This window comes from Molothrus aeneus, chromosome 6 (genome assembly GCF_037042795.1).
Source record: "Molothrus aeneus isolate 106 chromosome 6, BPBGC_Maene_1.0, whole genome shotgun sequence".
NCBI lineage: Eukaryota > Metazoa > Chordata > Aves > Passeriformes > Icteridae > Molothrus > Molothrus aeneus.
The window spans coordinates 9,032,607-9,052,274 of NC_089651.1; the positions used below are offsets into that span (position 1 = coordinate 9,032,607).

A 19,668-nucleotide genomic window follows, 5' to 3' on the forward strand; every position below is an offset into this window, starting at 1 on the left:
CTCCAATGCAGCCAAAACTCTACCTCTACACTAATTCATAATCAGTATTCTGTGAGGATAGCTAGAAAAATTTAAAAATACTAATTAGCAGCATAAAAAAATTTAGCTAAAAATTAAAAAGACATCACTACTAAGATAAAAAACTATCTATAAAAGTCCACCATGTAAACATCCATATCCCCAAAATTAAAGCTGATAAAAAGCACCAAAACAATCAACAAAAAATAAGTAAATATATTCTAGTGGGTGCAGTAGCATTTAATCAACACTAGACCCACCACAGATAGAAACAATTTATTTTATTGATGAAACAACAGAAAGAGCTGGTGAATTAAGTCATCAATAACCTGAATAATTAACAGACATATCCTGTTATTTATGATTCTGCACACACAGCAAAGCTGCTAATTAGGGCTATTAAACATATGAATCCCACAGGAACTGTCCCTCTTCCCACCCCACTGCAGGACATCCCCACCATCCACAGCCCCCTGAGCTCACTTTCACCTGATTTTATACCTCATTCTTCATTTTTTCACCCCATTCCTGGGGGAAAAAATCCCACCTCCCTTTCTCCACCCAAGAACACATTTTTCTCCCTGGGTCCCAGCTGGGTGACATTAAACTGTGAGATGGACACCCCACTTGGCTTTTTTTTGGGGGGATGCAACTTCCTGCCCTCCCCCTGCACCCCAAGGTGCACCCCACCCCGTGCCCCCCAGACAGCACACAGCACCCCTTCCTTTGCTCACACCAGCTTTAATGCACCCGGTGCCCCTGCAATAGGGTCTGGGGGTGTCAGGAATGGTTCCCCTGCTCCCTCGGCGCGGCCGCTTACAGCTCGTACTCGTGCCACAGGCTGTGGGGACACAGCGGGGTCAGCGGGAAGGAAGGGCGGGGGAGGATGCCCTGTGCTCCCCATGCCACCCCATCCCATCCCATCCCACCCCATCCCATCCCACCTGTAGGTGACATCGGGGTTATCGCGGTGCTCCAGGAGGGCGTCACGGATGGGGCCGGGGGGGCTCAGCCCCAGCTCTTGTGCTCGCTCCCAGCGCTGCAGGCGGGTGATCCCTGCGGGATAGCGGGGGCTCAGCGGGGCCGGGGGGAGCCCAGGACCACCGGGGGAACCGGGGGAACCGGGGGTGCTCACCGCTGCAGGGTCCGTACTCCCAGGAGAGGTCGAAGCGCCGCAACATCTCCATGAGCGCCGGGTCCGGGGGGGGCTGCGAGGGGGCGCGGGGGCATTCCCGCACCTTCAGCTGCGCCTTGTCCTTGTCCTTATTCTTGTCCTTCCTGTCCTTGAGCCTGCCTGGGGGCCGCCCCGGGCCCCGCCGCCGCCGCGGGAAGGAGTCGGTGATGCGCCGGGGCTGCTCCATGGCCCTGCGCGACATGGAGCTGGCAGGGCCCCGCCACTACCGGGAACCGGGCGGGACCCGCCAGTACCGGGAACCAGCAGCAGGGACCCGCCCCTGGCCACGGCCGGGCGGAAGCGGCGGGGCCGGGCTGGGGAACAGGCCATGGGCACCCTCGGCCACTGCCACCTTCGCCACTGCCACCCTCGCGGTGGCCCCGGTCCCCCGCCCCGCTCGGCACCCCCCGGCTGTCACCAGGTGCTGTCACCTCCCCACGCTGTCCCTGTCAGCAGCCGCACTGTCACCCCCGCGGCAGTTCTGTCACCCCGAGGGCACTGTCACCTCCATCCCAGTGCTCCCTGTTCCCCTGGCAATGTCACCCGTGTCAGTGATTGTCACCCCAGGCAATGCCACCTTCCATTTGTGCCCACTACGCTCTGGCATTGTCCCCCCTGTGACTGTCCCTATCACCTCAGGCACTGTCACCCCTGTGGCTTCTCCCTGTCAGCCTGGACATTGTCACTCCCATCCCAGCATTCCACCCTGGACACTGTCACCTCCCTGTCTGTCCCCATCAGCCCCCCAAACCATGACTCACGCTGTGAAACTGTCACTGTCTGCCCTGTCCCACTCTGTCCTGTGTGTCACTGTTTGTCCCCCCAGTGCCTGCCTGTCTCACCCCCAGCTGTGGTGACACTGCCCTGGTTCAGGGGGTAACACCGCAGGTGCCACCAGTGCAGATTTGCCTGTGGCTTTCAGCCCTCCCTTGGGGAACTGAGAATAACTGAGATGCACACCCTGGAACGGGGTGACTCCCAGGGGACCCCGCCGTGTGCCTCAGCGGTGACACGTGAGCCACCAAGCTGTGTCACCGCTGTAACCGTCAGTGCTGGGGGGACACAAAGCCCACAAAACACCACACCACTGTTTAATTTGATGTCAGCACGAAGAGGGGACAGTGGGGCCTCAGGGCCCGTCCCTGTCCAGGCCGGGATTGTGCAGGATGTAGCGGCAGACCCCGGGCAGGCGCCGGTTCCCCAGCATCTCCTGGAGCTGCTGCATGGGCCGGTTGCCCAGCGCCGTGTGCCCGAAGGTGGGGAACCCGCGGGCGTGTGCCCGCTGCGCCGCCACCGTCAGGGCCACCTGCATGTGCCCGTGCCGCCGGTGCTCGGGCAGGGTGTAGCTGTGGGTGCCTGTCCCGAAATGATCCGTCAGCACCCAGGCCAGGGGCTGCCCGCTGCCGTCCTGCAGGCACACTTGCGGGAAGCGCCCCAAGATCTCAGCCAGGAAGCGCCGGCTGCGGGCGTTGCCCCCGTAGGGCCAGGTGTCGTTGAGCAGGTCCACGTGCGAGGGGCTCAGGGAGCCCACGCGCACCCCGGGGGCTGGTCTGGGCGAGGCAGGGGTCAGTGGGGCGCTCGGGGGTGTCCCTGTGTGGGGACGAGGGTGGGGGGCTCTCACCGGGGCTCCGGCATGGTGCTGGGGTCAGGGTGCCAGTAGGAGTAGTACTCGACAATGTCCAGCTCCACACCCTTCTTCCCTGCCAGGTCCTGGGACACTGTGGCCAGCCCATCCTGCAGCCCTGGGGATGGGGGTGTCAGGGGGTCCTGTTCCCCTGTACCCCACCATCCCTGTCCCCAGCGCCCCTGTGACCCCAGTGTCCTCCTCAGTGTCCCCAGGGGGCTACGTGGAACCCCGGTCCCTATTCCCAGCACCCAAATCCCTGCTTCCAGTGTGCCCAGTGCCCCAATCCCGCCCCCATCATCCCCAACTCCAACCCCAGTACTCCCAGTGTCCCCAAGGACCCACAAATCCAGCTGCAATGCTTCCCAGTGCCCCCAGCATCCCCAAGTCCAGCCCCAGTACTCCCCACAGAACCTTGTTTCCAGGGTACCCAGCAGAGCAATTCCCTGCTGCTGCCCAGCACCCCCAAATCCCTCCCCAGCACTTCCCACTGGTATCACCCACCAAACCCCACGCCAGCACACCAAATCAAACCTCCAGTGCTCCCCAGCACCCAAACACCCATCCCCAGCATCCCCCAGCACCCCCAATCCCCTCCACCAGTACCTCCCAGCTCCTCCCTGCCTCCACCAGCTCTCCCCGGTGTCCCACACTCCCAGATCATGCCCAGATCATGCCCAGCCCCTCCCCAGCACGCCCCCAGGATGTCCCCATGCCACCGATGAGGGTGAAGGCGGCGTCCCAGCGCAGGCAGCCGGGGGTCTCCAGCAGCGCCCGGTACGCCCCCAGGTCCCGGTAGAACGCCGCCTGCGTGTTCCAGTAGCCATCGTTGGCCGGCACCTGGGGGCACCCACGGCTGCTCTGAGCACTCCTGGCACGTGCCAGGGCGCCGTGTCACCCCCCTCCTGCAGTGCCCCGTGTCCCCACTGGCCACCTCTCCGCTGGGCCGGGCCAGCACGGCGCCAAATTCGGGCCACTTGTCCACCAGCACCTCGAACTGGCCAGGGTTGCCCCGGTTGATGTTCAGCACTGCCCCGAAGACCTTGGGGGAAAAGGGGGTCAGCCATGAGGGACAAGGAGGGGACAGATGGAGGTCAGGGATGGGGGCTTGATATGGGGGCAGATGTGGGGTCAGAGCTGAGGGGAGGGGGGCAGGTGTCGGGAACAGGGCAGCAAAAAGGGTCCCTAATGACACCGGGGTCCCCATCACCAGCAGGGCAAAGGGCAGGGGTGGTATTGGGGTCCCCCTCACAGCAAGGGGGATATTGGGGTCCCCATCACAGCAACAGATGAGTGACACTAGTGTCCCAGTCATGGCACAGTGCATGGGTGACAGCAGGGTCCCTGTGACTGACAGGGTGGGGGTGGCACTGGGGTCCCCATTGTGGCACAGGGCAGGGGTGACAGTGGGGTCCCCATCACCGGCAGGGCGATGGGCAGGCTCTTCCTCAGGATCCCCTCCAGTTGCTGCAGATGGGCAGAGCACGTCAGGATCTTCATTGTCCTGCTGAGAGACCCTCAGTAACAGGGGGACAGGGCCACCAGGCATGGCCCCTGTCCCCATCCCTTTCCCCACGGTCCCCATCTCCTCCAGCACTCACCCTGCAACAGTCCTGAGTCTGTGGGTTCCGGGGGGCCGTGGAGTGGGAGTCTGGAGACTGTGTGGCACTTGGTGACAATGATTACCACAGCTGTCACGGGCCAGCGAGTGCCCCCTGCCTTGGGGGGCAGCGGGCAGGGTCCATCCTGCTGAACACTGGGCACTGGGCCAGCCCTGTGGCCACCTGAGGACGGGTGCCCGGCTGGGACACTCTGGGACATTGCCCCAGTGCCACCAGCTCCCCACGGATCCTCGGTGTCCCCCCACGGTCACGAAGCCATGCTGATCCTGAGGTGCCCAGCCCAGCTGCAGCTCCTGGAGGAGATCCTGCGGAAGAGCCTGCCCACCACCCTGCCGGTGACAGCCACCCCGAGGATCCCTGTCCCCTCTGCCCTGTCCTGCTGGTGACAGTGTCCCTGGGGAGCCCTCTGTCCCTCCCTCTCTGCTGGCAGTGAGGACCCTGGGGACTCCTTTGTCCCCTCACCCTTGTCCTGTCAGTGCTGCTGATTCCCTGGACACCCCTGTCCCTGTCCCTGTCCCTGTCCCTGTTCCTGTCCCTGTCTCCTCTCCCCTGCCTTGCCAGTGATGAGGACCCTGGGACCCCTCTGCCTCCCCGCTTACCCTGCTGGTGACAAGGACCTCTCTGTCCCCTCTCCCCTGCCCCGCCACAGACAGAGACCCTGGGGTCTCTACTGCTCCCTCTCCCCTGCTGGTGAGGGGACCAGAGGGACTCTGGGCACCCCTCTGTCCCCTCTGCCCTCTCCTACAGGTGACAATGACCCTCTGTGCAGGTCCTGGGGACTGTGATGACAGTGGCCAGGGGGAACCCAGTCTGCCACGAGGTGCTGGTGGACTCCTGGCCCAATTTCAGCATTGTCCTGACCCGCCTGCGCCCAGAGGTGCTGCCCCGGGTGCTGCCCCTGCCCTGGCAGCAGCACCCCACACCCCAGGGGCCTGGGAACTGGGGTGCCACCCTCAGCTCCATGTCCTTCCCAGGAGCACAGGGACCCCAGGGACCACTACACCAACCAGCTGGCCGTGTTCTACCGGGACAAGGGAGCCCTGCAGGCACTGCTGGAGGGCACTGAGGCGGTCACCCAGGAAAGAGCCTTCCAGATTCTGGGTAAGGATGGCACTGGGAGGACATAGGGCTCCTCTACCCTCCATCTGGGTCCCCTGTCTGGCTGACAGGGTGTCCCAGGGATGCAGGACGGGCTGGACCAGGCTGTGCAGGAGGTGGCCAGTGCCAGGGGGCTGAAGGTGGAGACGATCCGGTACCGGGCACTGATGAGCCCCGAGCCCCCCCAGCCTCGCAGGCAGTGAGTGAGGGGCACGGGGGGCCAGGGGACACTGAGGGGACATGGGACACTGGGGGCACATGGGCACTGAGAGATCAGTCACATCCCTGGGTGGCACATGGAGACCTGTCACACTTCTGGGTAGCACAGGGGGGTCATAGTCACCTCCCTTGGTGGCACAGCAGTCCCCAAGCACATCCCTGACAGGCACAGGGAGACATGAGTGGGATCACTGAGCACACCCCTGCATGGCACAGGGGTCCCCAGTCCCATTCCTAGGTAGTATGAGGGTCCCAGATTCCATCCCTGGGTGGCACAGAGGTTCCCAATCCCACTCCTGGGTGGTATAAGGGTCCCATATTCCACCCCTGGGTGGCACAGAGGTTCCAGTCCCATCCCTAGGGGAAACAAGGCTCTCATATTCCATCCCTGGGTAGCACAGAGGTTCCCAATCCCAGTCCTGGGTGGTATAAGGGTCCCATATTCCATCTCTGGGTGATACAGGGGGCCTCAATCCCACCCCTGGGTGGTATAAGGGTCCCATATTCCATCCCTGGGTGACACAGGGGGCCTCAATCCCACCCCTGGGTGGTATAAGGGTCCCATATTCCATCCCTGGATGGCACAGGGGTTCCTAGTCCCACCCCATCAGCCATCCCAGCTGGAACCAGCGTTCAGCATTCCCCCCTCTGCCGTGCCCTGTTGCAGGATGCCCCCGGGCCTGCGCCTGGCCCCCGTGTCCCCATCCCACATCGCTCTGCTCAACGCCACGTGGGCGCTGGGGGGCAATGCCCGCAGCCGGGCGTTCCTGCTGGGGCTGCTGCGGGCGCTGCCCTCCGCCTGCCTGCTGGGCCCGCGGGGCCGCCCGGTGTCCTGGAGCCTGCTGGACGGGCAGGGCTGCCTGCGCCACGGCTACACGGTGCCCGCCTGGCGCGGCCGCGGCCTCACCGGGCTCCTGCTGGCCGCGCTGGGCCGGGAGCTGCACGCCCGCCGCTTCCCCATCTACTGCGCCGTGCTGCCCCACAACACGGCCTCGCTGCACGCCCTGCAAGCCATCGGCTTCGTGCCGCAACCCGGAACATTCCACATGATCCTGGGCACCCTCAAGTAGTGCCCAGGGAGGGGGTGCCATGGTGGGGGGTGTGCCTGTCCTTGGGGTGGGGTTACCTGGATCCCCACCCTGTGAGAGAGGTGAACACCTCAATCCCCACCCCGAGCTCGGCTTGGAGCCCTTCACTCTGATCCCTGCTGATGGCACTGACTGGGAAGAGCCCAAATTCCACACGGAACTGTTACCGGCGTGCAGCACGGGAGAGGCGGGGGGCTGGAGGAAGGCTTTTATTCGTTCATACAAGAATAGATCTTCTGCAATAAATACCCCAATAAATAAACATCTCCAATAAATAAACACTCATAGACGCACCGGGACAGCGGCCGCGCCCCACGGCCTCGCCCCACCGCCCATCGATGGGCAACCATGGGGAGGCGGGGCTTGGGTGAGGGGCGGGGCCTGATGCGGGGAGGAGGCGGGGCTTGCTACACAGGCGGGTGGGCGGGGCTTATTGCCATCTGGGGCGGAGCCTATTGCTCCGGGGGCGTGGCTTTCTGCTGGCTGGGGCGGGGCTTATTCCTATGCTCAGAGGGCGTTGGTCCTTTTTGGGATGGGCGGGGTTTTCACCCCCTCTGGAGATTTTAGGGATGGGGACAGGCACCCTGGGGGTTGGGGACACCATGGAGGGGCACTCGGGAGTCAGGACACCTGTCCCTTAAGACACAATATAGTGACGGAGGGGCTGCGGGGTGACTGTGGTGGCACTTTGGGGTGAGGAACTGTGCCCATTAGGCACAGCTCGGTGATGATAAGGATGTGGGGTGGCTTTGGCAGCACTCCGGGGTCAGGAGACAGTTTTGAAGGGACGCTGGTTGCGAAAAGGGGACATGGAGTGGCTTTGGTGGCACTTGGGGTCAGGAGACGCATCCCATACAGCAGAGTGTGGTGACAGAGGGGACGTGAGGTGGCTGTGGTGAGTGGCACTTGGGGTCAGGAGCCCCTCACTTAAGGCACCGTGGTGAAAGTGGGATTGTGAGGTGGCTGTGGTGGCACTTAGGAGTCAGAAACCCTATTTCTCAAAGCACACTGGTGGAGGACAGGGAACATGGGGTGGCCATGGTGGCACTTGGGGTCAGGAGCCCTGTTCCTTAAGGCACAGTATGATGATGATGATGATGATGATGATGATGATGATGATGATGATGATGATGATGATGACAGAGGGGCTGCAGGATGGCTGTGGTGACACGTGATGTCAGGAGCCCCATCTTTCAAGGCACTGCCAGGTGATGATGAGGTTGTGGGGTGCTTTGGGGGTCAGGAGCCCCATTTCTCAAGGCACACGGGTGGTGGAAGAGGGGACCTGCGTGGCCGTGGTGGCGCTGTGGACTCGTGAGCCCAGCAGGTGCTCAGAACCCCCTCGCCTCCAGCCGCAGGGTGACCACGGCGGGCGGCACCTTCTTCTTGAGGCGGTTGAAGTCCTTGGCCGAGCGCCAGAGCCAGGTCTGCAGCTCCTTCAGCAGCCAGAAATCATCCATCTTCTTCAGGAAGTCATTGGGGGCGGCGGGCGCACCGGGGGGCCCGGCGGGGGGCGCGGCGGGCCCGGCGGGCAGCGGGTACCCCAGCGAGGACATGACGCCGCCGATGCTGAGCACCAGCCCCTGCAGGCTGGCGCAGAAGTGGGCGAGGCGGTGGCGCAGCTCGGCCGTGCCCACCTGCCCGTCCAGCACCCGCAGGTAGCAGAGCAGGCGGCTGTAGGCCCGGTAGTTGGCGGCCAGGCGCGCGTTGTCCGTCAGGCCCCGCCACAGGTCCAGGTCCACGGTGGCGCTGGGCACGCGTGGCTCGGCACGCACCAGCCGCGGCGGGTTGAAGTCGGGCTCATTGAAGGGGGGGCCCAGGTAGTTCAGCTGGAAGGGAACAGGGGTGCCAGGGGTCAGGGATACGAATCCCCCCCGCGCCCAGCCTCCGCGTCCCGCTCGTCCCGCTCATCCCGGCTCTCCCTTCTCCTGCCGCATCCTCCCTCGCGCCCTGCCCGAGCCGGAGGCTCCAGCACGGCCCGGGCGGTGCCACCGTCACCGCTTGGCACCGAACGTGCCGGCCCCGCCGAGGGCACGTCAGGGCAGGGACGGGGAACCTCCGGGTGAGTCGGCGACGCCGGCGGGGAGGGAGAGGCGGATGCCCGCGCCCATGACGGAATCACGGGCCGAGGGGAGGGTGCCCGGGAGCCGCCCTGCGCCCCGGGGGCGATGAGGCATTTCCGCGCCCTCCGGCGTGGGAGCAGCTGGGCACGGAGTGGATATCCCGGGGGGTGCCGGGTCGGGGACTCACGTAGGTGCCGGCGAGGGTGCGGAGCTGGTGCTCCAGGTAGCGGGTCAGGTCGTACGTCTGCTGGATGGACTGGCCGGCGCCCAGCTCCTCGGAGCAGTTCAGCGCCGGCAGCGCCGGCAGGTTGCAAAGCGCGGCGCACAGGAAGGTGAAGATCCCCCAAGAGTCACCTGTGGGGGACACACAGCACCTCAGGGGGAGTGACAGGGACACTCCGTCTCCGTGTGTGCGGCGCTGAGCCTGCAGAGTATCCCTGAGTCACCCGTCTGAGCGCGGGGAAACCGAGACACGGAGGTGGGGAGGGTGGGGTCCCCCTCACCTCAGCAGCCCCCCGGAGCAGCAGGAACCCCCCACTTCAGCGCGGTGACCCCCCGGCTCCCCTCGGAGCGCTCCCGCCCGCGGCTGCACCAACAATCCTTTATATGGTCTGGAGCAGCGCGGCCGCGGCATTCCCGCCGGGACACACGCCTGGGATATATTTGGGCACCGCCAACGCCGGAGCGGCCCGGGCACCCAGCGGGGACCCCCGCCGAGGGGCCACCGGGAATACGGGGGGGAGGAGGGTGGGAAGCGGCTCCGAGGAGCGGCCGGGGCGCGGGGCGACCTTTGCGGAGGCACCGGAAAGCGCCGGCGGGGTCCCCGTCATCATCGGCCTGACGTCAGGGCGGCCCCGGAGCGCGACCCCGCCGGCCGGCGGCTCTGCAAAGGTCACGGCCCGCGGCCAGGACGCTCCGGCCAGCTGGCACCCCCGGCTCGCCACAGCCGGCCTTCCCGGCAGCGCCGCCCGGGAAAGCCCGGCCGCTGGCACGGCTCGGCACGGCGGGGCTCCTGCTGCGGGCAGCCCCCCGCGCCCCCGCGCGTCACCGCTCCCCGTCACCGGCCGCCCGTGACGCACGGCGGCCCTCGGGGACACCCCGGCTCCGGCCACAATGGCATCACCGCCGTGGGTGTCCTGCAAGCTGCAAGGCTCGCTGTGGGGGATGCGAGTGCCCCGTGAGTGTGCAAGGCACTGTCACAGCTGGGAGGCACCCCGGAGGTGTGCAGGACACTGTCACACCTGGGAGGCACCCCGTGGGTGTGCAGGACACTTGTGACACCTCTGGGATACGTCCAGGGCACACCTGGGATGCACCTTGTGTGTCTGCATCACACAAGCGTGGGGAACGCGGCACTTTCCAGGCGTGTGACACCAAGCAGTGTGACACTGTGCACCACACGCATGAGACACCACCCAGGCGTGTCACCTCCCACACGGGCGTGTCACACGTGTGGCACTCACGGGACATGCCAGGCGAGTGTGCAAGGTGCTGTGCACATACCCCATCGGGGGGGACACTCCGTTAGGTGCCACCCACGTGTGACACACCACGCACACACCACACCTCACCGCGCTGTGACACCCCACGTGGCACCACGTGCCCCCGTGTCCCCTGGTCATGCATCCCAGTGTGTCCCGGTGCCTCCCGGTGCCTCCCGGTGCACAGAGCGTGCGACTGGCTCCCCGTGCGTGCGAGCGTGGGCCGGGGGGGGCGGCGGGGGGGCCGCGGTGACTCACAGCACACAGAACCCCCCCCCCCCCGGTGTTTGCTTTGGCCGGACCCTCGCCCGCCGCCGGCTCCGGTTTCCAGGCGGGATTTACACCCGCCCCGGCCTGGCCAGTGCCAAACCAAACACAGCCGGGGAGCGGGATGGGGGGGGGACGGCAGGGATGGGAGGTTGGGATGGAGCCACGGTGGATCCCGGGCAGGTGGCCCGGACACGAGGATGAGCATGAGGATGATGAAGGAAGGGGATGGAGGTGGGTGTCTGAGGGACGGGAATGGTGGGATGCAGAGAATGGATGGCGCTGGGCAGCGGTGACCATGACTCAGTGACGATGGTGACCCTGGCAGGGCAGTGACAGTGACTGGGGCACAGCTGAGACAGTAGCCATGACACAGCAGTGACAGTGACACTGCACAGTAATGAGGGTGACCATGACACAGCAGTGACAGTGACTGGGGCACAGCACTGACGGTGACAGTGGCACAGCACTGACAGTGACCGTGCCACAGCAGTGACAATGGCTCAGCCACAGCGGGTGCCCCCGCTGTCCCCTGCCCACCCGTGTCCCCGCGGCTGGCGCCGGGCACCCACCGGCACAGACAGTGGAGGAGGGAGGCTCCAGCCGGCACAGCTGGATCCCGGTGACGTCGGAGAGGAAGAGCCCGAGGGTTTCAAAACCGGCCCTGGAGCGCGGCCAGGATGCTCCCAGCCCACGTAAGCAGCTCATGGCGTGCCTGCCCGGGGTCACCCGCTGGGCCCTGGGGACACCCGAGGAGCCGGGGTGACGGGGGGCCAGGGCAGCGGGCACTCCCTGCTCTGCCGGTGCACCCACCCGGACACACCGGTGCTGCCACGGACACCCACCGCACACGTGGCAGCGGGGACGTGGCTCGCCCCCTTTGGGGTGACACCCGGGACCCCTGGCCTGCCACCCAACCAGCAGCGCAGGCAGCAGCGCTGGCCAGACCTCCCGGCCAGCGGCCGAGGCAGGAATTCGGCCACGGAGACGGTGAGCTGTTCCCTGGGCATGCTGTGGGCAGAGCCGCCGAGGGCTGAGCGACCACAGCCCGCCCAGAGCCGCTTTCCCGAAAGGCTGGTGGCGGGGGCGGCAGCCGGGAAGGGGAGACCCCCCGGCCCCGGAGCCCCCGGCAGAGGACGGGGCCGAGCCGGCCCCCGACACCGCGGCGGGAGCTGCCCTATCTGATGGGCCGGCGTCCAGCGGCCAACAGAGCCCCGTCCCACCCCGCAGCCCCGCTCCTGGGGCCAGCACGGGAGGTCTCGCCGTGGCCAGGCATGACTGTGGCACAGAGGACAAAGCAGCCCTGTCCCCGCTACCCCAGCCACTGTCCTGGCCACCAATGGGCACCGCTTAACCCCTCACGGGGCGTTTCCCAGTCCAGTGTGGCCGCCAGCTCCGAGGGGCCTGGAGTGGGTGACGCTCAAGGGCTCATGGACAGCCGCCTCCGTGTCCCCACACTGCTGGCATTTAACCCCGCTTTGTCTGGGGAGGTGACACCACAGCGCAGCAGCGTCCCTGTGGAGCTGGCACGGTGGGGACACGGGGATGCTCACCTTCCACACCCAGATACCACAGACACAGCATTCCCCGAGGTCCAGCAGGAAGAACATGTGCGCCCTTGCTCCCCAACAGCACCCACGGCCACCACTGCGGGGTCCCCATCCCATCCATCCCATTCTGCCGCACTCCATCCCATCCATCCCATCCATCCCATCCCATCCCATCCATCCCATCCGTGGCAAAGCTGCCGTGCCAGGGGCGGGTGGTGGCGCGGGGGGCTCATGGCCCCGCGTCCCCCCCGGTGCGGGCCGTGCCTGCGCTCGCTCGCGGCGCTGAGTGTTTACATCCTGTCTCCTCCGTGTGTTTATAAATGCGGCCGCGCACGGGAGACTCCAGCGAGGCCGTAATTAGCTGGGCCTGGATTTCCCATCCAGCTCCGGCTCCAGCCAGCGGCACCATGGAAACACCCCCGCCGGCGAGGGGGGCGCAGGCCCCTAATCCCAACCAGACCCCGCTGCCCCACACGCACACCCGGGAGCCTCGCGAGGCACCTCCATCCCTTCCCGCCGCTCCCGGAGCGGGTCACGGAGCCACCGAGCCCTTCCAGGAGCGTTCTGGGGGCTCACCAGCACAGAGCCAAGCTGGCCGCTCTGCAGCGGGGCAGGGGACCCCCGGTGCCAGCCCTGGTGGCACCGCGGAGCCGTGGGTGACATGCCGCAGCACCTCCGGACCCGCTGGCATCGCTGGCCACGGGGACACCGCCGAGCCATGGCGTGGGACCAGCAGCTCCGGTGGGCACAGCCTTGCCCTGATGTCTCCACAGCACCCTGCTGAGGCCTGGGACGCCTCTGTCACCCACAGGACACGTGCCACACGCAGCCACAGCACTGCCGGGCCAGCTGCTTCCCAGATATCCCCGATACCCCAGATATCCCATCCAGGAGCGCATCCCCACCAGCCCGCCGCCACGCTGGGACGGTGGTGCTGGCACGGTGGCACCGGGACGCTGGCGCTGCAGCCCCGGGGGGTGCGGGGCGATGATTTATGGGGCTCGGTGCCACTTAGCAGGGCATAAATCTCCCCCCAGCGCGGCCCTGTAAGCAGAGCCCTCCGCATTTCCCTGCGGAGCCTGCGCCTAATGCAGCCCAGATGTGCGGCCGCCACCGTGCCCTCGCACCGCCCGCTAAATAGGGACAGCGGGGATGCCGAGAGTCCCCGAGCCCTGCCGGGGACACGGCCCGGCCGGGGATGTCCCGGAAAGGGAACGGGGTCCCGGCGGCCGAGCTCCAGCGCCGCGGCTCCTCCTCGGCGTCCCCGTCCCCGCCCGTCCCCGCAGGCCTCGGCACCGGCCGTGCCACCGGTTCGGCCACGTCCGCCGGGCCCGGCGGCGGCGGGAAGGGGGAGAGGAAGGGGCGAGGGAGGGCGATGGAGCCGCCGGGGATCCCGGCCTCGCTTTTCCGGTTCCCCGGCGCTCGCCCCGCTGTGCCCGTCCTGCGTCACGGCGGCACCGCGGGAGCTGGAGCCGAACCCGGCGCCGGCCTCGTGCTGCCCCGGCCCCGGTCCCGCCGCCCGGGACCCCGGGGAGCCTGGCGGGGCCCACACTTTGACCTTTTAAGGGTGTTTTCCAGCATTTTCCGGGCGAGGAGCCCCCGGTGCCGGTGTGCCGCCAGGCCGGCCGGCCCCGCAGCAGCGCCGGGGGTGCCGGTGGCCGCTGGGGCCGAGGGAACAAAGCCGACCCCTCGCCAGCACCCCAAAACCCCTCTGCTGTGTGCCGCAGGAGCGACGCCGGCTCCAGCGGCGGCGTTCCGTGTCAAGCCCCGAAATCCAGCCCCGGGCAGGAAAACTAACTCTTCCAGCCCCCCATAAATCCCACCGACTTTCCTTTTCCTCCCCTCTGTCGGTCCCGGGGTTTAATTCTCCGTGCTCAGCGGCGGTTCCCTCCCTGGTAATCACAAACATGCATGGAAAAGAGGGAACGAGAGAAAGAGGAAAAAAAAAAAAAAAAAGAACAACAACCCAACCTAGAGAGGGGAAAGTCTTAAATCAATCCCAAAGCCAGACAGACGTTTTAATCACATCAAATTAAAATCAGCAGTCGGTTTGGAAAGGGGGAGAAACTCCCGGCAGATGCAGGCAGGGGAGTTGGGGCAGCCCCCCGCCCCGCACCCAGCGCCGCGGGCTTACCTGAGAGCTCCCCGGTTACATTTAGCATAGTCGGGGTGCAGGGGGATTTTGGGGGGCTCGGCTCTTGCTCGGCTCGCCCGCTCGCCTCAGCCCTGGCTCGCTGCTTCGCTCGCGCTCAGGGTTGGGTGGTGGTTTTTTTTTTGGTTGTTTTGTTTGGTTTTTTTTGGGTTGGTTTCTGTCTTTCTTTTCTTTTCTTTTTTTTTTTTTTTCTTTCTTTCTTTTTTTTTTTTTTTTTCCCCTCGGTCTCTATTTGTTTTGGTTTGGGCTCGCTCGGGTGTTAGGTGGAAAAAAAAAAAAAAAAAACCGGGCGGGTTGGGTGGGTTTTTGGGGTGTGGAGGGTTCGCACCGCGCTCCGGCTGCCTCGCTCGCCGCCGTTCCCCCCTTCCACCTCCCTTGATTTGCTCTTTTGATTGGGGTCCAGGAATGCAGGAATAAAAAAAAAAAAAAAAGAAAAAGGAAAAAAAAAAAAAAACTGGAGCTCGCATCCACCCTCTCCAAGCTGCTGCCTCCTTCTTTCCTCTTTTTTTTTTTTTTTCCCAATTCAAGTGTTAAGCAGAACCAGGTTGCTTTCAAGAATGTATTTGATGCAATTGTACACAAGAGCGGGCTCCATTCATTCCCTCCCTCTCCCCCCGGCCCCGGCTTTACCCCCCCTTTCCCCATCCCCATCCCCGGGGTCCCGGCACCGGGCAGAGGTGGGGAGGCTGGAGCCGAGCCCCGAGGCTGCGGAAGGCGGAGGGGAGGGAAGGGAAGAGGGGGGTCCCCCGGGGTGCCGCTGGCCGGGTAGGAAGGGGGGACCCCCGCTTTCTCCCTGGCTGCGCCCCCCGTGCGCTTCTGGCTCCCGCCCGGCTTTTGTTAAAGTGGCAGCGGCGGGGCCGGTGCGGGGCCGGTGCCGCTCGGCGGGGGGGGTCTCCTACCTGCTCTCAGCTCCATGCGGGACGGGCGCGGGGCCGGGGCGCTGCGTGCGTTCTCTGGGCTCCCCGGGCGGGCAGGCAGCGGTCCCGCACACCGGCCCGGGACTGCGGCTCCCATTTGCCGCTCCGAGCCCTCTCGCCTCTCCTCCTCCCCGCGCACAGAGCCGAGAGCCCGGTCCCGGGGGGAGCACGGGGGGGACGGGACGGAGGGGGGGGTCCGGGGAGGGGAGGACGGGGGGGGACGGGGCGAGGTGCGGCGGAGCGGCTCCTCTGGCGGGGCCGGGGGGGGCGTGGGGTGCCAGCCTGCCCCCCCTTCCTTTCCCCCCCGGGGCAGCGGGGAGGAGTGGCGGAGGGATGGGGCCGGCCGGTGCGGGAAGGGTGGCGGCGGCGGGGCGGGGAGGGGGGGGGGGGTCCTCGGCTCTTCGCTGGCACGGCCAGCCCCCTCCCCTCCGGCCGAGAGAGGGGGTCCGGGGCCCGCGGACCCCCCCCGGCTCGGGGACCCGCAGCGCGGCGGGCGCTGCCCCGCCGGGACGGCGGCAGGTGAGCGGCGGAGCGGGGGGAGCGCGGCGGGGTCCCGGCGGCACAACCGGAGCCCCCCGGAGCGGCGGCGGCGGCTCAGCCCCGAGGGACCCTCCGTCCCGAGGGGGGGCTTCGCTTCTCCCGGCGCCCCCGGCCCACGCGGGGACGGGGAGGGACCCCCCCCAGCCCCTTTCCTCCGGGTGCCAGAGCCACTTTCTTCCCGATTATCCTCCCCCGTTAGGACAATCCCCGTCCCGGCGCCCGCGGGGCCCTTGGCAATGACCGCGGCGTTCCCCGCAGCCCACCGGGGGTGAGTGGGGTGGGCTGGGGGGGCGTGGGGAGACCCCCAGGGCCAAGTGGAGCCGCCGCCGGAGGGGAGGGGGCGACCCGACAGCCAGAGCCCCTCGTCCCTTCCCCTCGTGTCCCTCATCCATGAGTGGGTGCTGCCGCGGGGGCTCTCTCGGCGGGGAGAGGAACGTCCTGGCTCCCCCCAAAAAAAGCTTTGTTTAAAACAAAGGCGCTGGGAGCGCCGGGAAGGGCCGGGAGGTAACAGGCGGATTCGCTTCCACTCCAGACCCCGGCCCTGGCCAGGTCCGAGCCCTCCCGGCTGCCATTGCATCCTCCCGGCTTTCTGCGGGACGCGGGGTGCACAGCAGGACCCTCTTTTCCCAAACCCACCGCGACACTGGGTGCTGAAGTCATTAGCAGCAGTTTGGGGACCCCCCGTAGGGACAAACCACACACGGACGCGCTGCTGGCTGATTTATTGCTCGGGAAGTGCGGATTTGGTGTTGAATCCACGAGGACGCGCCCAACAGACATGTCAGGGGTGACGAGGGGGGCTCTGGATCCCCTCCCCGGGGTGAATGGGGGACGCTCCGCAGCCCTGGGGATCCGGAGGGGCTGCGGAGGTGCCGGACGGAGCTGCCCAAAGGATCCGCGGCTGGAGGGAGCCCCGGCCCGGCTCCCCGGCAGCGTGTCTGGGGGGGTCCGCTCGGCGTGGGGCCGGCCCCTCGCCCCCCCAGCCGCAGGGCAGGGTATCTGGTTTCCCCCCCGAGCCAGCAGATCCCGCCAGCAGCGCTGGAGCAGTTGGGAAAAGCCGCCGGCCCGTCCCCGGGGGTCTCCAGCCGGCCGAGGCGGCGAGGCTGCCCCTCGCTGCCTTCTCCCCTCCCCAAAACCCAGCGCTGCGCTTGGGTCTGGGGCGTTTTCCGGCTGCCACGGCTCCCGCTGGGCCAACACCTGAGACAGGAGAGGAGGAGGAGGAGGAGGGAGACGCGGCCCGGCAGACGCAGCTCCCGAGCCGCTCTCCCTGTGCCAGCCAGCGGTGCCAGGAGGGAGCCCCCGCCCCAGGACAAAGCGGGCACAGGGCACGGGCAGGTCAAGCCGCTGGGAAGCTTCATCCTCACATCCTGTTCCTCCTCCTCCTCCTCCTCGCCCGGAGTGGGTGAGGCCGTGCCCGCCCTGCCCTCCGGCCCCGTCACCAGGCAGCTGAGCTCACCTCCAGCCCCGGCCTCCCACTGCTGCCCTTTGCGGCCGGCAGCCGGAGGAGGGAGGGAGGGAGGGACGGGGGCTGCCCGAACCCAGAAATCCCGGCTGCAGCCCCAGAGCGACGGCTCGGCTCGGGCAGCGCCCGACTCCTTGGGGACAGCCCTGGGGCGCGGGCAGGGGCACGGAGCAGCCATCCGGCTCGGCGTGTCCCCTCCTGCCGGGCTGGCAGCGGCAGCCCAGCTGTGGCCGTCTGTCTCGCCGAGCCGCTGCCCGGGCGAGGGCGCCGTGCCATGTGCCGGGAAGGGAGCCGGAGGAGCGGGAAGGAGCTGGGACTCGGCCCCGAGCCCGCCGGGTGCGAGGGAACAGCGCTGTCACCTTCTCCGCCATCCTCGAGTGAACTGCCCGGCCCCAGGGGGAGCCCTGGGCGCGGAGCCCCCCGAGGGCTGCCAGGCTCCTGCTCCCGGCCCGCATCCAGCCCGTTCCCTGGGAGAAAGAGGGGTGGCCCGGCGCTGGCCCCCGCTGAGGTGTGTGTGTCACGACCGCAGCCAGCTGCGTCCTCTCCGCAGCCCCATAAAACGCCGAGCCCCGAGGCCAGAGCCCCTCCTGGGGACGGCGGCTCCAGAGGAGCCCGGCTGCTCTGCCAGAGCTGGAACGGAGGCTCCCACACAATCCCATCCTCCTCCTCCTCCTGGGAGGAAGGGGAGCAGCCAGTGCTCACCCCAGGGGTGGAGGAGCCAGATCCGGCTGGAGCCCGAGCCCAGGCCAAGGCAGGCCTGGAGTCCCTGGGGCTCCGTGCTGGCTGTCCCAGCACAGCCCCTACACGTGGCTGGGCCACGGAGCCCCAGCAGGGCCAGCAGCTCCTGTACCTGTACCTACAAATCCCGGATAAAAGGCATGGAGCACTCCAGCCAGGGAAAGGAGGAGGAGGAGAGGCTGTCACCATGCCCTGGAGGACGGCAGCCATGGGACAAGGGCTCTGCAATGCCCTTCCCGTTTCCCCTGCTCAGGTGCCAGCCCTGCTCTGCAGCGGGGCCCCTCGGCTCAGGCTCCGGGGCCACCGGGGCCGGGAGGAGGGACGGGGGGAGCGGCTGCTCCAGCGGCAGGCGGGAGCCGGCGGGGGGACCCTGCTGTGAGCACGACTCGAGTTCCTCACAGCCACATCCCCCCGCTCCCTCGAGGCCACGGCTCCAGAGCCTGCTGCTCCGGGCTGGCTGCGAGCACAGGCTGCTGCCCGGGCCAGTGTCACATCCCTGAGCCAGTGTCACATCCCCGGGGCAGTGTCACATCCCCAGGCCAGTGTCACACTGCTGGGCCAGTGTCACATCCCCGAGCCAGTGTCACATCCCCGCAAGGGCTCATGGACGCACGGGAGCAACTGGGCCCCTGGGAAATGTCCCTGCCCATGGCAGGGGGGTGGGATGAGGTGGGTTTTAAGGTCCCTTCCAACCCTGACCATTCTGGGATTCTGTGGACCACCCATGGATACACCTGGCTAGCCCAGAATTTAGAGTGTAGCCTCCACTGCAGAATTCTGGGACACCCCAAAAATCCATCCCTGGAAGAGTTGAATGGGGCTTGGAGCAACTTGGTCTAATGAATGGTGTCTCTGCCCATGGCAGGGGATGGAACTGGATGAGCTTCAAAGTCCCTTCCAAGCCCAGCCATTCCATGATTACATGGGATGCCCAGCCGGCAGCACCTCCAGCATGGAGAGAGACCCTCGAGCACTAACTTACAGCATTGCTCTTCCCTTGTGGAAGTGGAGATAGGGATCCCCAAATTCCCTATCCTGGGAGACAGGGATTCCCAAAACACCGGGATCTCGGGAAGCACCGGAGCAGCTCCAGGGAGTTGCAGCCCTTCCTGGGGAGCACCGTGCCCCGGGAATGCGGGAAGCGGCAAAGGGACCGGGAGGTGCGGGCAGTGCGGTGGAAGGGCAGCCTCGCCCGGGATGCTGCCGGGAATGAAGGGAGGATCAGGGTGCTCGGAGGCACAAGCACCGGGGAACGACCCCGGCAGAGCCCCAGGACGGGTCGGGAGGCCCCGGGAAGGACCCGGTGCGGGGCTGAGCGCCGGGAGCCGCGCTGAGGGGCGCGTCGAAGCCCCATTGGCTGAGCCGCACGTCGCTCCAACCGACGCCCAATAGCGCACTGTGGAAGGCGGGGCTTACCGGCGGGGCTTACCGGCGGGACTTACCGGCCCTCCTGCCGGTCACGTGAGGCCCTCGCGCCGTGCCGTCACGCGCCCCCTCAGCGTGGACCAATCGGCTGGCGGCGGGGGCGGGACGGAGCGGCGCCCCCGGCCAATGGGGAGGCAGCCTGGGAGGGCGGGCGCGGGAAGCCGGGAAGGCACCGGCGGGGCGCGGCGGGGAAGAGGCCGGAACCGCCGGGAAGGGACGGGGCAGGGGGG

At 66.7% G+C, this 19,668-nt stretch overlaps 5 protein-coding genes across 6 annotated transcripts; 2 read left to right on the forward strand and 3 right to left on the reverse strand.

Moving 5' to 3' along the window:
• Window positions 1-284: 284 nt before the first annotated feature.
• POLD4 (DNA polymerase delta 4, accessory subunit) lies at window positions 285-1,553 on the reverse strand. The gene is made up of 3 exons (XM_066552183.1): window positions 1,154-1,553; window positions 963-1,074; window positions 285-859 (listed from the first exon to the last, which is right to left on the reverse strand). Exons 1-3 carry the CDS (start codon window positions 1,392-1,394, stop codon window positions 835-837), a joined length of 378 nt encoding a protein of 125 aa, XP_066408280.1. The 5' UTR covers window positions 1,395-1,553; the 3' UTR covers window positions 285-834.
• Window positions 1,554-2,321: 768 nt separating this feature from the next.
• Window positions 2,322-4,316, reverse strand: LOC136558405 (glycine N-acyltransferase-like protein 3). The gene is made up of 5 exons (XM_066552818.1): window positions 4,239-4,316; window positions 3,751-3,858; window positions 3,536-3,656; window positions 2,814-2,934; window positions 2,322-2,742 (listed from the first exon to the last, which is right to left on the reverse strand). The coding sequence occupies exons 1-5, from the start codon at window positions 4,314-4,316 to the stop codon at window positions 2,322-2,324; spliced, it is 849 nt and encodes a 282-aa protein (XP_066408915.1).
• A 379-nt stretch (window positions 4,317-4,695) lies between these two features.
• LOC136558510 (glycine-N-acyltransferase-like protein 3) lies at window positions 4,696-6,825 on the forward strand. The gene is made up of 5 exons (XM_066553014.1): window positions 4,696-4,773; window positions 5,208-5,315; window positions 5,413-5,539; window positions 5,618-5,735; window positions 6,423-6,825. Exons 1-5 carry the CDS (start codon window positions 4,696-4,698, stop codon window positions 6,823-6,825), a joined length of 834 nt encoding a protein of 277 aa, XP_066409111.1.
• A 453-nt stretch (window positions 6,826-7,278) lies between these two features.
• Window positions 7,279-15,304, reverse strand: CLCF1 (cardiotrophin like cytokine factor 1). Of its 2 annotated transcripts, none has more exons than XM_066552604.1 (3): window positions 15,256-15,304; window positions 9,094-9,260; window positions 7,279-8,672 (listed from the first exon to the last, which is right to left on the reverse strand). In XM_066552604.1, exons 1-3 carry the CDS (start codon window positions 15,269-15,271, stop codon window positions 8,175-8,177), a joined length of 681 nt encoding a protein of 226 aa, XP_066408701.1. In that variant the 5' UTR covers window positions 15,272-15,304; the 3' UTR covers window positions 7,279-8,174. The 2 variants fall into 2 exon arrangements, with proteins under 2 accessions (XP_066408701.1, XP_066408702.1); XM_066552605.1 differs by lacking the exon at window positions 15,256-15,304 and adding an exon at window positions 14,339-14,435.
• Window positions 15,270-18,392, forward strand: LOC136557603 (collagen alpha-1(I) chain-like). Its single transcript, XM_066551661.1, has 3 exons — window positions 15,270-16,081; window positions 16,656-17,783; window positions 18,287-18,392. The coding sequence occupies exons 1-3, from the start codon at window positions 15,270-15,272 to the stop codon at window positions 18,390-18,392; spliced, it is 2,046 nt and encodes a 681-aa protein (XP_066407758.1).
• The last annotated feature ends 1,276 nt before the right edge of the window (window positions 18,393-19,668 follow it).

Bases quoted from the DNA above. Each gene is read 5' to 3' on its own strand.
- LOC136558510 (XM_066553014.1), top strand. From the start codon at position 4,696: ATGCTGATCCTGAGGTGCCCAGCCCAGCTGCAGCTCCTGGAGGAGATC. The intron at 5,316-5,412 runs GTGCTGCCCCGG...TGTCCTTCCCAG, and splicing joins TGACCCGCCTGCGCCCAGAG to GAGCACAGGGACCCCAGGGA. The intron at 5,540-5,617 runs GTAAGGATGGCA...AGGGTGTCCCAG, and splicing joins AAGAGCCTTCCAGATTCTGG to GGATGCAGGACGGGCTGGAC.
- CLCF1 (XM_066552605.1), bottom strand. From the start codon at position 14,366: ATGCTAAATGTAACCGGGGAGCTCTCAG. The intron at 9,261-14,338 runs GTAAGCCCGCGG...TGTCCCCCACAG, and splicing joins TGTAACCGGGGAGCTCTCAG to GTGACTCTTGGGGGATCTTC. The intron at 8,673-9,093 runs GTGAGTCCCCGA...GTTCCCTTCCAG, and splicing joins GCACCCTCGCCGGCACCTAC to CTGAACTACCTGGGCCCCCC.
- LOC136558405 (XM_066552818.1), bottom strand. From the start codon at position 4,316: ATGAAGATCCTGACGTGCTCTGCCCATCTGCAGCAACTGGAGGGGATC. The intron at 3,859-4,238 runs GTGATGGGGACC...TTTTCCCCCAAG, and splicing joins GCCTGCCCATCGCCCTGCCG to GTCTTCGGGGCAGTGCTGAA. The intron at 3,657-3,750 runs GTGGCCAGTGGG...GGGTGCCCCCAG, and splicing joins TGGCCCGGCCCAGCGGAGAG to GTGCCGGCCAACGATGGCTA.
- POLD4 (XM_066552183.1), bottom strand. From the start codon at position 1,394: ATGTCGCGCAGGGCCATGGAGCAGCCCCGGCGCATCACCGACTCCTTC. The intron at 1,075-1,153 runs GTGAGCACCCCC...GCTATCCCGCAG, and splicing joins GGAGTACGGACCCTGCAGCG to GGATCACCCGCCTGCAGCGC. The intron at 860-962 runs GTGGGATGGGAT...GTGTCCCCACAG, and splicing joins AACCCCGATGTCACCTACAG to CCTGTGGCACGAGTACGAGC.
- LOC136557603 (XM_066551661.1), top strand. From the start codon at position 15,270: ATGCGGGACGGGCGCGGGGCCGGGGCGCTGCGTGCGTTCTCTGGGCTC. The intron at 16,082-16,655 runs GTGAGTGGGGTG...GACGCTCCGCAG, and splicing joins TTCCCCGCAGCCCACCGGGG to CCCTGGGGATCCGGAGGGGC. The intron at 17,784-18,286 runs GTGTGTGTGTCA...CCTGCTCTGCAG, and splicing joins CGGCGCTGGCCCCCGCTGAG to CGGGGCCCCTCGGCTCAGGC.